This window comes from Sapajus apella, unplaced genomic scaffold, assembly GCF_009761245.1.
Source record: "Sapajus apella isolate SASKATOON/1434 unplaced genomic scaffold, GSC_monkey_1.0 scaffold21, whole genome shotgun sequence".
Classification (NCBI taxonomy): domain Eukaryota; kingdom Metazoa; phylum Chordata; class Mammalia; order Primates; family Cebidae; genus Sapajus; species Sapajus apella.
In genome coordinates this window covers 4402783-4418153 of record NW_022436961.1, presented here as the reverse complement: position 1 = coordinate 4418153, position 15371 = coordinate 4402783, and the positions used below count along the sequence as shown (strand labels likewise).

The 15371-nt window shown below is 34.8% G+C and overlaps 1 protein-coding gene across 1 annotated transcript in view; it reads right to left on the bottom strand.

Annotated features, from left to right (window-relative positions):
* LOC116558303 (A disintegrin and metallopeptidase domain 3-like) overlaps nucleotides 1–15371 on the bottom strand; it is a 78033-nt gene that overhangs the window by 39738 nt on the left and 22924 nt on the right. Inside the window, exons 6-10 of the mRNA XM_032288138.1 lie at nucleotides 11849–12026; nucleotides 10732–10797; nucleotides 8513–8584; nucleotides 8109–8275; nucleotides 6646–6727 (exon numbers count right to left, since the gene is read on the bottom strand). Of these exons, the coding sequence (XP_032144029.1) occupies nucleotides 6646–6727; nucleotides 8109–8275; nucleotides 8513–8584; nucleotides 10732–10797; nucleotides 11849–12026 (565 nt within the window). The remainder of the gene's footprint in view (nucleotides 1–6645; nucleotides 6728–8108; nucleotides 8276–8512; nucleotides 8585–10731; nucleotides 10798–11848; nucleotides 12027–15371) is intronic.

The window sequence follows — 15371 nt, the reverse complement described above, 5'->3', positions numbered from 1 at the left end:
TATAATTGAGGACATTATTTTATATTCATATGATAAATCAGCCATGCATATATGGGATAAATTACATATGCATATCCATTATTATTATATATTACATACACACACACACACACACACACACACACACACACAGACAAACAAGGAGATAGAAACTAAAAAATAAAATAATTAAAAAAAATCTGTAACTGGGGAACAGGATGGAACAAAATGGCAGAATAGAAAGCTCCACTCAGGATCTTTCCTTCTGTCCCTGACCCCTACCACAGACAGCAATTTGAGAACTATTGACACAAAAAAAGTGCCTTTATAAGAACAAAATATCAGGTGAGCACAATACAGTACCTGGTTTATTAATTCATTTTTTTGAGATCGAATCTCACTCTTGTCACCCAGGCTGGAGTGTAATGGCACTATCTCTGCTCACCACAACCTCCAACTCCTGGGTTTAAGTGATTCACCTCCTTCAGCCTTCTGAGTAGCTGGGATTACAGGCCAGCACCATCATGCCTGGTTAATTTTTTTTACTTTTAGCAGAGACAGGATTTTACCATGTGGCCAAGTTGCTCTTGATCTTGATTTTACCTTGTGGCCAAGTTGCAACTTACCATGTGGCCAAGTTGCTCAGGTGATCTGCCTGCCTCGGCTTTCCAAAGTGCTGGGATTACACGCGTGAGACACCGCACCCGGCCTCTGGTTTTAATATCAGGTAACTAAAAGAGGTACTGAAGAGGTAGAAAAACCACAGACACCAAACTTCCCCAATCCCCTGGCAGCAGTGGCATGGTGCAGAGAGCATTTCTTTGTGCTGGGGAAGGGGAGAATACAGCAACTGTGAAGCATTGAACTCAGTGCTGCACTTTTATAGCAGAAAACATAACTGGGTCAAACTCAGTTGACACCCACCTATGGAGAGAATATTCAAACCAGCTCTAGTCAAGAGAGGAATTATTGATCCCAGTGGTTGGACCTTGAGTTCCAGCAAGCCTCACCACCATGGATGAAAGCACCGAAGGGACCTAAATAAACTTGGAAGGCAGTCTAGGCACCAAGGACTACAATTCATAGGTGAATCCTAATGCTGAACTGAGCCCAGGGCCAGTGAACTAGGGGCACATGGCCTACTGAGATATCAGCTGGTGTGACAAAGGGAGTGCTGGCATCACTTCACCCCAACCCCAGTCTGCAGAGCTCACAGCTCCAAAAGATACTCCTTCCCTCTTCTTGAGGAGGGGAGAGGAGAGTGGGGTAGGCTTCATTTTACATCTTGGATACCAGCTTAACCACAGCAGGACAGGGCACCAGTCAGAGTCCTGAGGCCCCCTTTTCAGTTCTTTGCCCCTGGATGTCATTTCGAGAAGGAACTCACTGCCTTCAAGTGATGGACCTAGTCCTGAAAAACTTCATCACTTTCTAACTGAGGAGACCTTGAGACCTGAATAACTAGCAGTGATACCCAGGGAGTATGCCATGGGCCTTGGGTGAACCTGTGAGACTTGCTAGCTTTGGGTAAAACTCAGCACTTTCTCAGCTGTGGTGGCAATAGGACAAGACTCCTTCACTTGAGAAAAGTGGAGGGAAAAGTAAAAAAGACTTGGTCTTGCACATTACATAGCCCTTCAGCAACAGGGCAGCAGAGCACCAAGCAGGTTGTCAGGGTCCCTGATTCTGGGACTTGGCTCTTGGGAAACATTTCTGGACCTGCCCTAGGCCAGAGGAGAGTCCGTCCATGAAGGATGTGTTCCCTGTCAGGCAGCATTCACCACCTGCTGACTGAAGTGCCCTTGGGCATTAAAGGAATATTAACAGTAGTCTGGCAGTGCTCTCCATGAGCCTGTGTTGGTGATGGCAATGGGGTGAGTTCAAACAGAACTCCTCTGCCTTTGGAAAGGGGAGAGAAGAATAGGAAGAATGCCATCTTGTGGTTTGAGTGCTAACTCAGCTGCAGTACAACAGAATACCAGGTGGATTTCTAAGGTTTTTTACTCTAGTTCCTGGCTCCTGGATTTCACCTATGGATCCTCCTGGACCTGGGAGATCTCACCACCCTGAAGCAAAAGACACAAACCTGGCTGGCATTGCCAGCTGCTGATTATAAAGCCCCAGGGCCTTGAGCAGATATAGTCAGTAGCCAAGGAGTGGTCACAGTGTTTACAACACACCTTGGGCAAGACCCAAGGTTGTGCTGGCTTTAGGTGTGACCCCACATAATCCTAGTAGAGGTGACCACAAGGGTGCTTGCATTTCTCCAGCTGGCTCAAAACAGAGAAATTCTGTATATTTGAGAGAAAGTCAGGAAAGAGAATAAGAGTTTCTGCCTGGTAATACAGAGAATTCTTCTGGACCTTGTATGAGACTATCAAGACAGTACCTCCATGAATCTGCAAAACTACAGTGTTACTAGGCTTGGGTGCACCTTAAAGCAGATAGACACAGCCTGAATTATAACACCAAGGTTTTTAAAATACCTGGAAAGCCTTCCCAAGAAGGAATGGTACAAATAAGCCAAGATTCAGAAGATTACAATCAATACCTAACTCTTCAATGTTTAGACACAGACGAACATCTAGAAGTATCAAGACCACCCAGGAAAACATGACCTCAGTAAATGAAATAAATAAGGCACCAAGGACCAATTCTGGACAAACAAAGATACATGACTTTTCAGATAGAGAATTCAAAATAGCTTTGTTGAGAAAACTCGAATAAATTCAAGATAACACAGAGAAGAAATCAGAATTCTATCAGATAAATTTAACAAAGAGATCGAAATAATTTAAAAAAATCAAGCAGAAATTCTGGAGCTAAAAAATAGAACTAGTACACTCAGGAATGCATTAAAGACTTTTAATAGCAGAATGGACGAGACAGAAGAAAGAATTAGTGAGCTTGAAGACAGGCTATTTGAAAAGACACAGTCAAGGGAGAGAAAAGAAAAAATAATAAAAAACAATGAAGCACACCTACAGGATCTAGGAATAATATTAAGTTGTAATCAGGTTAAAATAATGGGTTATAAATAGTATTTGCAAGCCTCATGGTAACCTCAAATCAAAAAACATATGACAGATACACAACAAATAAAAAGTGAAAAATTAAATCCTATTACCAGAGAAAAATCACCTTCACTAAAAGGAAGACAGGAAGGAATGAAAGAAGGAAGGAAGACCACAAAACAACCAAGAAACAAATAACAAAATGACAGGAGTAAGTGGCTGAATGGTTTAAAAAACAACAACCAAACAGAACTCAATAATCTGTTAACCACAAGAAACTACAGTGAAACTACTTCACCTATGAATACACAAATAGAAGGGATATTAGAAAAACAATATTCCATGACAACAGAAACCAAGTAAGAGCAGAAGTTGTTATACTTAGAGAAAAATAGATTTCTAGACAAAAATAATAAGAGGCAAAGAAGGTTACTGTATAATGACAAAGGGGTCAATTCATCAAAAGAATATATAACAATTTAAAATATATATGCATCCAACCCTGGAGCAACCAGATATATGAAGAAAGTATTATTAGATTAAAAGAGAGATATAGGTCCAATGCAATAATAGCTGGATAATTTAATACCCACTTTCAGCATTGGACAGATTTTCCAGACAGTAAATCAATAAGGAAGCATCAGACTTAATCTGAACTGTAGGCCAAATGGACCTAATATATATTTACAGAACATTTCATCCAGCGACTGAAGAATACACATTGTTTTCCTCAGCAGATGAATCATTCTCAAAGATAGATCATGTATTAGGTCAGAAAACAAGTCTTAAAAAATTCAAAAAATTGAAATAACATCAAGCACCTTCTCTGACCACAATGGAATAAAACTAGAAATTAATAATAGGAGAAATTTTGGAAACTGTTCACATATATGACAAACAATATGCTCCTGAATAGTGGGCCAATGAAGAAATTAAGATGGATGAAGATAATAATATAAAAGATCAAAGAAACAAGAAGTTGGTCTTTTGGAAAGTTAACCTTATTGACAGACCTTTAGCTAGACTAAGAAAAATAAGAGAGAAGATCAAAATAAATAAAATCAGAGAGGAAAAAGTAGACATTACCACTGTTATCACAGAAATTCAAAGGATTATTGGTGGCTACTATGAGCAACTATATGCCAATAAAATGAAAATCTAGAAGAAATGGACAAATTCTTAGGAACATGTAACCTACCAAGATTGAACCATGAAGAAATCAAAATCATGAACAGACCAATAACAACAGATGGAAACTATAATAAAATATCTTCCTGAAGTGAAAAGGCCAGGACTTCATCCCTGCACTGCTGAATTCGACCAAACATTTAAGAAGAACTAATACCAATATTACTCAAACAATTCTGAAAAACAGAGTAGAAAGGAATACCACCAAACTCATTCCATGAGGCCAATACTACCCTGATACCAAAACCAAACAGACACATCAAAAAAAGAAAAATGAAGGCCAATATTTCTGATGAATATTGACACAAAATTTCTCAACAAAATACTAGCAAACTAGATTCAACAGTACATTAAAAAGATCATTCATCATGACCAAGCGTGATTTATCCCTGGGATGCAAGGATGGTTCAACACAGGGAAATCAATGTGATACATCATATCAATAAAAACCAAGGACAAAAACCATATGATTATTTGGATTGGTATTGAAAAAGCCTTTGATCAAATTCAACATTTATTTATGATAAAAGTACTCAAAAACTTGGTATAGAAGAACCAGGCCTCAAAATAATAAAAACCATATATGACAGACCCACAGCTAGTATCTCACTGGGGAAAAACAGAAAGTCTTTCTTCTAAGATCTGGAATACCAAAAGGATGCCCACTTTCAGCACTGTTATTCAACATAGTACTGGAAGTGCTAGTTAGAACAATCAGACAAGAAATAAAGGGCACCTGAATTGAAAAATGAAAAGTCAAATTATCTGTGTTTGCAGATGATATAATCTTATATTTGAGAAAACCTAAAGACTCCATGAAAAACTATTAGAATTGATAAATTCAGTAAATTTGTAGAGTACAAAATCTACACACAAAAATCAGTAGCATTTCTATGTATCAACAGAAAATAATCTGGAAAAGAAAATTTAAAAATATAATAGCATTTCCAGTAGCTGCCAATAAAATTAAATGCCCAGAAATTAACCGAAGAAGTGAAAGATCTCAGTAATGAAAACTATAAACTATAAAACATTGATGTAAGAAATTGAAGAGGAAACAAAAAATGAAAAGGTATTCCATATTTACAGATTGGAAGAATATTGCTAAAATGCCCATACTACCCAAAGCAATCTGCAGATTCAATGCAATTCCCTGTCAAAATACCAAGGACATGCTTCACAGAAATAGAAAAAAAAATTCTACAATGTATATGGAACCACAAAAGTTCCAGAATAGCCAAAGCCAAAATAACAAAATTGGAGAAATCACATTACCTGACTACAAATTATGCTACACAGCTACAGTAACCAAAACAGTATGATACTGGCATAAAACAGACATATAGACCATTGGAACAGAACAGAGAACCCAGAGGCAAATCCACGCAGCTACAGTGAATTCGTTTTTGACAAAGTTACCAAGAACATACACTGGGGAAAAGACAGTCTCTTCAATAAATGGTTCTGGGAAAACTGGATATTCATAGACAGAAAACTCAAACTGGACTCTTATTTCTCATGATTTCCAAAATTCAAATAAAAATAAAGACTTAAATCTAAAACCTCAAACTACTTAATTACTAAAAAAATTAGAAAAATTAGAGAAATTCATGAAAGGATGAATCTGTTCATGGATTAAAGGATTAATGGGCTACAATAAGAGTGAGCCTTGTGGTTTATAAGAAGAAAAACAGAGACCTGAGCCAGCATGCTCGGCTCCCTTGCCATGTGATGCCCTGTGTCACCTTGCAATGTCCTCATCAGCAACAAGCACTAACCAGATGTGGCCCCTTTCCCTCAGACTTTGCAACCTCCACAAATATAAAGGATAAATTTCTCTAAAATTACACAGTATAAGGTATTTTGTAATAAGCCACATAAACTGACTGTTAAAATGGTATTAATCCAAAAGTAATAAAATCAGAATATCTAGGAGATATATGTGCTTCCATGTTAATTTCAGCATTATATACAGCAGCCAAGATGTGGAAATAACCTAGACATCCATTGTCAGATGACAGGATAAAGAAAATGTGTATATACTTACAATGAAATACATGTCAGCCAACAAAAGAATGGAAATTCTGTCACATGCTACGACATAGATTAACATTGAAGAGATTATGTTAAGTGAAATAAACCACTTACAGAAAGAAAATACCTTACGATTGTACTTATATGAGGAACTGAGGTTGTCAAATTAATGGAAACAGAAAGTTAAATGGTGGTTTCCAAGTGGGGGATAGAGTTTCCATTTTTTAAGAAAAAATGTTCCAGAGATTTGTTTCACAACAATGAAAATATACTTAACACTACAAAACTGTACACTTGAAAATGGCTAGAGTTATAAATTTTATGTTATCTGTTTCCACTCCAATAAAAAACCTCCTGAAAAATTACATTTGAATTCTCAAATCTAAAAATACAGTTTTCAAAGATTTGTCAAAACGGTGTGCGAGATTACCAGAGCAACTCCGGTTGCAAACTTTGGATCACATGCCATTCCATGATATGTTGCTCCCACATAAGTAGAATGGTTCCTGTAACTGAATAATGAAATTTTTCTTGTGGATATGTGTAATTTAAAATAGCAATAACTTACTCATATTTTGTGAGATGGATTTCTATATAAAGGTATTTCCCCAAAACACAGAAATTACATGCAATATCTTATGCTGTTAGTCATTAAGAGTTGGGTATCCCCTATCATTCACATAAAGTTAAGTTTTAAAAGTTGTTTAACATTATCTAATACACAGCCTAAAACCTAGCAGTGCCTTATTCTTTCAAAAAATTATTACTCACTGGAAGAATATAATTAATTTTGTGATATAAAAGTCAAATTGTTTATTGCTATAATTTGTATGTAGAAAACCAACCCCAAAAGTGTGAAGAAAGGTAGGATTAAAAGAGAGAGAAAGAGATAAAATATGCATCAGATTTACTAAGAGAAAGAGAGGTAGAGTGTAGAAACTATCCTCACACAGCTATATCTTAACATTGCTCTGCAATCCTAGAGATTCTTTATAGCAATACTTTGATAGATATATTCCACAAATTGCTTAAAGTCTTTAAAATTGTGTTTTTGATTTTTGCACATGAAATAATCAAGTTAGTAAAATGCAAATATATAAAGACTTTAGAAAGATACCAACCAAATAGATAAATAGGTGCATCTTAGGTCAGTATAAAAATACCAGAAGGAAACCATGGGGAGAATAAAGTGGTCTATTCCAGTTATTTATTAATATTTCATATTATAACAAGCATTCTATGAGATTATTGCATTCTATGAGTTGATTTATATTTATGTAATGTGAAAGCGACGGTTTCAATTATTCACTAGTGAGAAGGTCTTTACAAACAGAGGTATCATGTTTTTATCTCAAGACTTCTCATTATTCAGCTCATTACATTTCTAAAAGTAAACAGTATACTATAGGCTACTGCGATTTAATTAGTGTCTTCCATGATTCTTAGAATCTTATATTTTGCAGTTGGCCAACACAGTCTTCGTATATCTTTTTTATTTGTTTGTTTTGAGAGGGAGTCTCACTCTGTTGCCTAGGCTGGAGTGCAATGGTGTGATCTTGGCTCAATGCAACCTCCACCTCCCGGGTTCAAGCAATTCTGCTTCAGCCTCCCCAGTAGCTGGGACTACAGGCACCTGCCACCACGCCTAGCTAGCTTTTGTATTTTTAATAGAGATGGGGTTTCATCATATTGGTCAGGCTGGTCTCAAACTCTTTACCTTGGGATCTGCCCACCTCAGCCTCCCAAAGTGCTGGGATTACAGGCATGAGCCACTGCACCCAGCTTCATCTAGATTTTTAATAATTATTGTTATATAAAATGTATATATAATTTTGATAGCTAAGATATCAAACAATTTGATAAAGCTTTTCCAAACATGAATAAAGTACTTACACTAATAAATATGTCATATCATAAGACCTTTGAGACAAAAATTTTTGTTTCCAAGACAAAAATCGCTGTAGTAATTCATCAGCATGACCACTTGTTGAAATCTTATCTTGATCTGACCAGATCTCCAAGGAAGACAGCATAACTGTCATATTAAGCTGGGAAAACATCTGAGAACAGAAGATACATGTTTTACAGTTTTAGGTAACCATAAAGATGGCATTACATCTCAATATCTAATGCTAATATATTGAATTTAATATTTTTTGAAGATAAAATAATTGGTGGATAAAACTAGCTGGTTAGAGTACATTTACATTTTTACTTTTTATTGAAATGTAAATGCTATATATGTGTACACACACAATGTCATATTGCTTACTTAAATATAAAATACAAATACTTACAGTGTTGATAAGACCAAAGATTTGAAAAACTTTGTCAACTGCAACTGCCACAGCAGAGCCCATATAATCATACTGAAAGACAAATTTTGTTTCTTAATTACTAGTAAAAATAACTAACTACCACATTTTAAGTGGATTTAAATATAAATGTAAAAATAATTTGGTGGTCAATTGAAAAGGCCCTAAATAGAATTAAGATACATCTCATGCTCACCAAGTTTTAAACATCAGCCTAAAATTTATAAAGTAATCAATGATATTAAAATGAGATAATTGTGATCATCTTCCTCTTTACAGATGTAGAAATTCAAAGTATTGAGGTATGAAGAGTGAGTAATCTATTGGTTACCAGGGCATGGTGGCAGGCGCCTGTATTCCTGGATATGAGTTCCCACCACCATGCCTTGCTAATTTTTCATATTTTTAGTAGAGATGGGGTTTCACCATATTGGCGAGGCTGGTCTTGGACTCCCAACCTCAGGTGATCTGCCCTCCTTGGCCTCCTAAAGTGCTGGGATTACAGGTGAGAGGCACTGCATCGAGTCTTATTTTTATGAAATCCAAATTATCTATTTTTTTTTATTGGTCATGCTCTTAGTGTCATATTTAAGATTTGTTTTGCCAAAACTGTTTACAGATAAAATTCAAGTCTCAAATCCACAACTAAATAAACTACTAAGTCTACTTTTTCTACTATAGTATACTGTCATCGTTTGTCTTCATTCTAATAAAATGTTTTATTGTGCTTCACTTTATTGCATTTTGCAGATATTGCATTTTTTACAAATTGAAAATTTGTGGTAATCCTGAATCAAGTAAGTCTATTGGCATTATTTTTTCCAATAACATGCTCAATTCATGTCTTCCTGTTACATTTAGTAACTCTTGCAATATTTCAAGCTTTATTATTGATATTATTACTATCACTAGTGATTATCAATGTTACTACTATAATTGTTTTCAGATGCCATGAACTGTGCCCACATAAGAGGACAAATTTAATCTATATATGCCATGTAGTTTCTGACTGCTCCACTGACCAGCCATTCCCTCATCTCTTTCCCTCTCCTCAGGCTTCTTTATTCTCTGAGATAATTAAATATTGAAATTAGACAAATTAATGACCTTACAATGGCTTCTAAGTGTTCAGGTGAAAGGAAGAATCACATGCCTCTCACTTTAAATTGAAAGCTAGAAATGATTAAGCTTAGTGAGGAAGACAGGTTCAAAACTGAGGAAGATCTAGACCTCTCGACAAATGATTAGTCAAGTTGTGAATGCAAAGGAAAATCTCTTGAAGAAAGCTAAAAGTGCTACTCTAGTGAATATGTGAATGATAAGAAAGTAAAACAGCCTTATTGCTGATATGAAGAAAGTGTTAGTGGTCTGGATAAAACATTAAACCAGCCATAACATCTGTTAAGTCTAAGCCTAATCCAGAGGAAGCCCTGACTTTTCTTCCAGTCCATGAAGGCTGAGAAAGGTAAGTAAGCTGTGGAAGAGAGTGAAGCTAGCAGAGATTGATTTCGAGAAATTTAAGGACAGAGGCCATCTTTATAAAAGTGTAAGTGCAAGGTGAAGTAGCAAGTGCTAATACAGAAGTTGTAGCAGGTTATTTCAAAGATCTAGCTAAGATAATTGATGAAGCTGGCTACACTGAAAAAAACATTTTCAATGTCTATCAATGATAGACTGGACAAGGAAAATGTGGCACATATACACCATGGAATACTAAGCAGCCATAAAAAACAATGAGTTTGTGTCCTTTGTAGGGACATGGATGAATCTGGAAACCATCATTCTCAGAAAACTGACACAAGAATAGAAAATCAAACACCACATGTTTTCACTCATAGACGGGTGTTGAACAATGAGAACACATGGACACAGGGAGAGGAGCATCACACACTGGGTCTGTTGTTGGGCGCTAGAGGAGGGACAGCAGAGGATGGGGAGGTTGGGGAGAGATAACATGGGGAGAAATGCCAGGTATAGGTGATGGGGGTATGGAGGCAGCAAACCACCTTGCCATGTATGTACCTATGCAACAATTCTGCATGATCTGCACATGTTCCCCAGAACCTAAAGTACAATTATATACATATATATACATATGTACATTATGTACACGTGCATTGAAAATGTTGAGAGTTTTTTATTCATATTCCCTCTAAATTTCAACAAAATAAAAATATAATAAACATACTGATATTGCATACCATGGCTTTATCCATAATGATTTGTACTTTCAGAGTTCTTTTCAATAGCATGGCACCTGAATTTATCTGTGAAATAGAGGACGTGAATTAAATAATTTCAAAATTTTTACATTGCAGTTGTCATGTGCAATACATATATACACACACTCACAGGTGAGATATAGACTATCCATCCATGTAGCTACCATCTATCTGTATGTAGATAGATGATAGATATATGAACACAGATACACAAATATAGATATAAGTAATAACATAAAAGGATGAGCGCTCACTTAGCAGGTAGGATTCCAAATACAAATTTTACAAGAAAATCAAAAGCATTTTATTTTATGTTATTGATAATTAGAATTGTCAAAAAGTCATTGAAATGAGGAAGAATCCCATATTTTCTTCCTCTTTTTAACATTCCTATGTACTCTGTAGCACACCACTCCCTCATCAGTCTTCAATGTAAACTAACTTCCATATACATTTCTCCAAATGTTGCCCTTATTTTCTTATTATTTTTGTTCTTTTACTTTTTTATATTAACTTTATTGAGGTTTACATTCAATAAAATGTGTCCATATTAAGTATAAACATATGATTATTGAGTAATGTATATACCATCACAATTTATAAATTGGTATTTAGCACAATTGGAACAGTTCCATCAAAATATTAAGAGCATCATCTTTAAACAATAAGGTTTCACACAATTTCTAGTGTATTGCCTCCTTTTCTCTTTTATATTTTCTATCAAAATAACACTTTAAAATAAAAAAAAATTCAAGTCCAAAAAACTTATAAAGCAATTTGATCAAATTGGTAACAATTTTATTAGTAAGATGCAAAATCAATATAAAAATAACGATACTTGTATAAAAATTCCTGTAATTAGGGAAACGTTACGATGCTTTAGAATTACATATATTTATATCAATTACATTTTCTAAATACTATCTGAATAAACAAATATATGTTTTAAACAAATACCCTACAACTGAAGTTTTTAATAAAAACCATGAAAACCAGCATAAATTTGTTCTCCAAATGCATCAAATTTCAAAATTCCACTGTGAATAAGTTTATCAACAGTAAGACAAATGAAGAAATCATAAATGAGAATACTCACGTCTGGTTTCACAAGAATCCGGTACGACTGATCTATATATTGGGCCACTGGGTAATTTTCTTGAAAGGAGTAATGACCAATAGCATCATTTTTTACTTGATAAACTACATGCTCATATGTAGGTGAAGATTCCAATGGTTCAATACCATAGCTGATATTATCTAACTGAAATAATCCTCTAGATATTCAAATACAAAAAAGAAATAAAAATGTTATTAGTCTTGAACGCCTGACCTCAGGTGATCCACCCACCTCGACCTCCCAAAGTGCTAGGATTACAGGTGTGAGTCACCATGCCCGGCTAAAAATGTTATTAGTATAGATTCTCCATTAATGAATTTGAATACAGTTTATGCTGGTGAGAGATTTTATTGGAATGCATTTTGTGACTGCCAGCCTGGGATAGAGAAAAAGAGAACAGAAAAAAAGATAAAAAGAATAGATAAAAAAGAAAAGTATTTTAAAAAATAATGTTTCTGTGGTGCGTGCCTGTAATCCCAGCTACTCAGGAGGCTGATGCAGAATTGCCTGAACCCAGGAGGCGGAGGTTGTGGTGAGCCAAGATCGCGCCATTGCACTCCAGCCTGGGTAACATGAGTGAAACTCCGTCTCAAAAAAAAAAAAATAAATAAAATAAAAATAAAAAATAAAGTTTCTATTTCTCTATATTTACTCTACCTTTCAAGAAGTTTCTGGAAATTAAAGGATCATGTATAATCTCAACGTACATATCTGGAATATGCCATTACCTGAGTCCAGAACAGGTACTTAGTGTCACAGCTGATTTTGGAATGTCTGCAGCATATCCTTGATAAAAGCAATGACCCTAAAAGGGAATATAGAAAGATATATTCATAAATGATTTGGAAACAAAGTCCTAGTTTTTATCTTTATTTCCTATATATTGTGAAACATTAACATTTAACCATTATTATAATATTATTTTTCAGGTATTGAATTTCCATATCAATCTACAATCTTTTCCTCTAAGTTCTTTTCTGCTATGTTATTAGCTCCCAAACATTTTTATCAGTAACATACACTTTTTCTCAAAACAAGGCATAATCTCTACTCCCACTTGCTGACATTAGTAGGCCAAATCTATCCCTGGTAGCAGTTATCAGAGCCCAGGTGAACCAATTAATTTTACCCAACACACATTTATAACAATGTGACTGTTAACACTCACACCATCAAGACTAACAAACTCAGGCAGGGGTGATCCACATCCTGCTCCACGTCTAGCAACAGCAGCAGTCACCGGCACTTGCAATGGTGCCAGCAGAACCTGAATCTATAAGCCCCTCACCAAGAGATAGAAGGCAAACCAGTTCCCAACCTCTCTCTGGTAGTAGAGAGTAATCCAGACCCAATAGTTTCTGGCTGTGCACCCAGGAAAAGAAAGTAATCCTCGTGAGTTATTTCCCAATTCTCCCTACTATAAGCAGAAAAAGATCATTCAGCTAGGAGGTATCTTCTGATATCAGGGTCACCAGTACATATATAATCAAGCAGGCTGAAATCTAGTAGCAGAGAAAATAGAGAAGAAATGTTTTCGACCCTATGAACACTTCCTCACCCACCTCAACTAGAAACACTACTTGGCCCAGAGAAGTGTCATTTATACCTCTAGCTTAACCACCTAAGAGGAAGCAGAAGGTCCAACTCAGCCAGAAAAATGAAACACAACCCAATAATATGGTAAATCATAAAAAAGAAAAATTGTTATTGCAACAGTGGACTACAATAAAACTAAACTCAAACTGAATGACTGCCTTCTAAAATAGAACATTAAAATAAGTCAAGAGTCTTAATGTCAAGCCGTAACTGAATGTCATTATACCAAGGACCAGGAGTATCCCAACATGAGTCATAGGATATCAAAAAATATTTGAAAGAAATATATAAATTGCATCAATGGACGATTACAATTCTCTCGAAATAAAATATACTCTAAGGAAATAAATAGAAGCCAAAAAAGAAACAAATGAAAGTTTATTAATTGAAATATGTAACAAAAAAATGAAACACTGGATAAGCTCTATAGTCTAAAGTACAGATGACAGTGGATAAGATCACCAGATTTAAGGAGAATGCAATCACATATACCCAACCTACAAAATAGAGGACAAGTGGCTGAAAAAATGTATAATGCCTCAACAAATTGTAAAACAATAGCAGAAAATGTATAATTTATACTTTAAAAAGAATTTAAATAACATTCAAAATATTATTACTGAAATTCAGCCAGATTGTGAAACAGGAACCCCGGGATACTTCTTCTCTCCACAAGCATGCCAATTAAGCAACATTATATGGAAAAATTACCATTGTGAGTAATTAGAAACAATATAGAGATCTATATCCTTGGAGGATGCAAAACTAGACTCGCTAAAGCTGATAGAGAGATTTGGGTCACTCTCTACTTAGGAAAGTGAAAGATATTCACACCTAGACCTATTTTAATAAAACATTGAGGATCAAAAACAAAGATGATTTTGTAAACTACAAAAAAGTAGCAACTTGTCACACACAAAAGAAACTCCATAGGACTGTGAGCAGACTTTTTGCTTTTTCAGGAGAAATCTTGCTGTCCAGAAGATAGTGGAATGGATTTTTTTTTTAAGTGCGGAAAGAAAAAAAAACCTAAAAATAATGCTATGCAAAGCAGTCTAGATTTCTTATAAAATCTGTAAGAAACTCACTTGAGACTTAAGTACACATATAGGGTGAAAGTAAAGAGATGGAACAATAAATTCCATGTGAATGATAAGCAAAAGAGGGCAGAGATTTTTATAAGTATATCAAAGAAAATAGATTTTAACACATAAGTCATTGTAAGAGAAAAACTGACATTTTATAACAATAAAAGGGTCAATATCTGAAGAAGATAATTTATAAATATGTACACAATATTAGAACACATAAATAAAAAAACAGACACCAATACTGTAACAATAGAAGACTTTAATATCTTATTTTAAAAAATGAATAGAACATCCAAACAGAAGATTAATAAGAAAACAGAATATTTTAATAGTACTATAAACCAAATAGTTCTAACAAACATATAAAGAATTTCATTGAACAGTGGAAGAATACACTTTCTTCTAACGTTCATCTGGATCTTCTCCAGATAGATCAAATATTAGGTTAAAAAACAAGTCTAAAAATCTTAAAAAGATTGAAATAATAACAAGTGTCTTTTCTGAACATAATAGAATGAAGCTAAAAATAAATAGCATAAGGCAAACTAAAATATTAACATATACATCAAAATTCACACACTTTAATAATTATTGGCTGAAAAAATCAAAACAGAAATTAGAAAATACCTTGACACAAGTGAAAACATGAAAATAAAAATAAACAAAAAATATTAAAACAAATGGATGCAGGAAAAGCAATATTAAGAGAAAAGGTCATAGCAATATATGCCTACATTGAAAAAAAAGACATATCTCAAATAACTTCAGTTTACCTGAAGGAGATAGAAAAACAAGATAAAACTAAGCCCCAAATT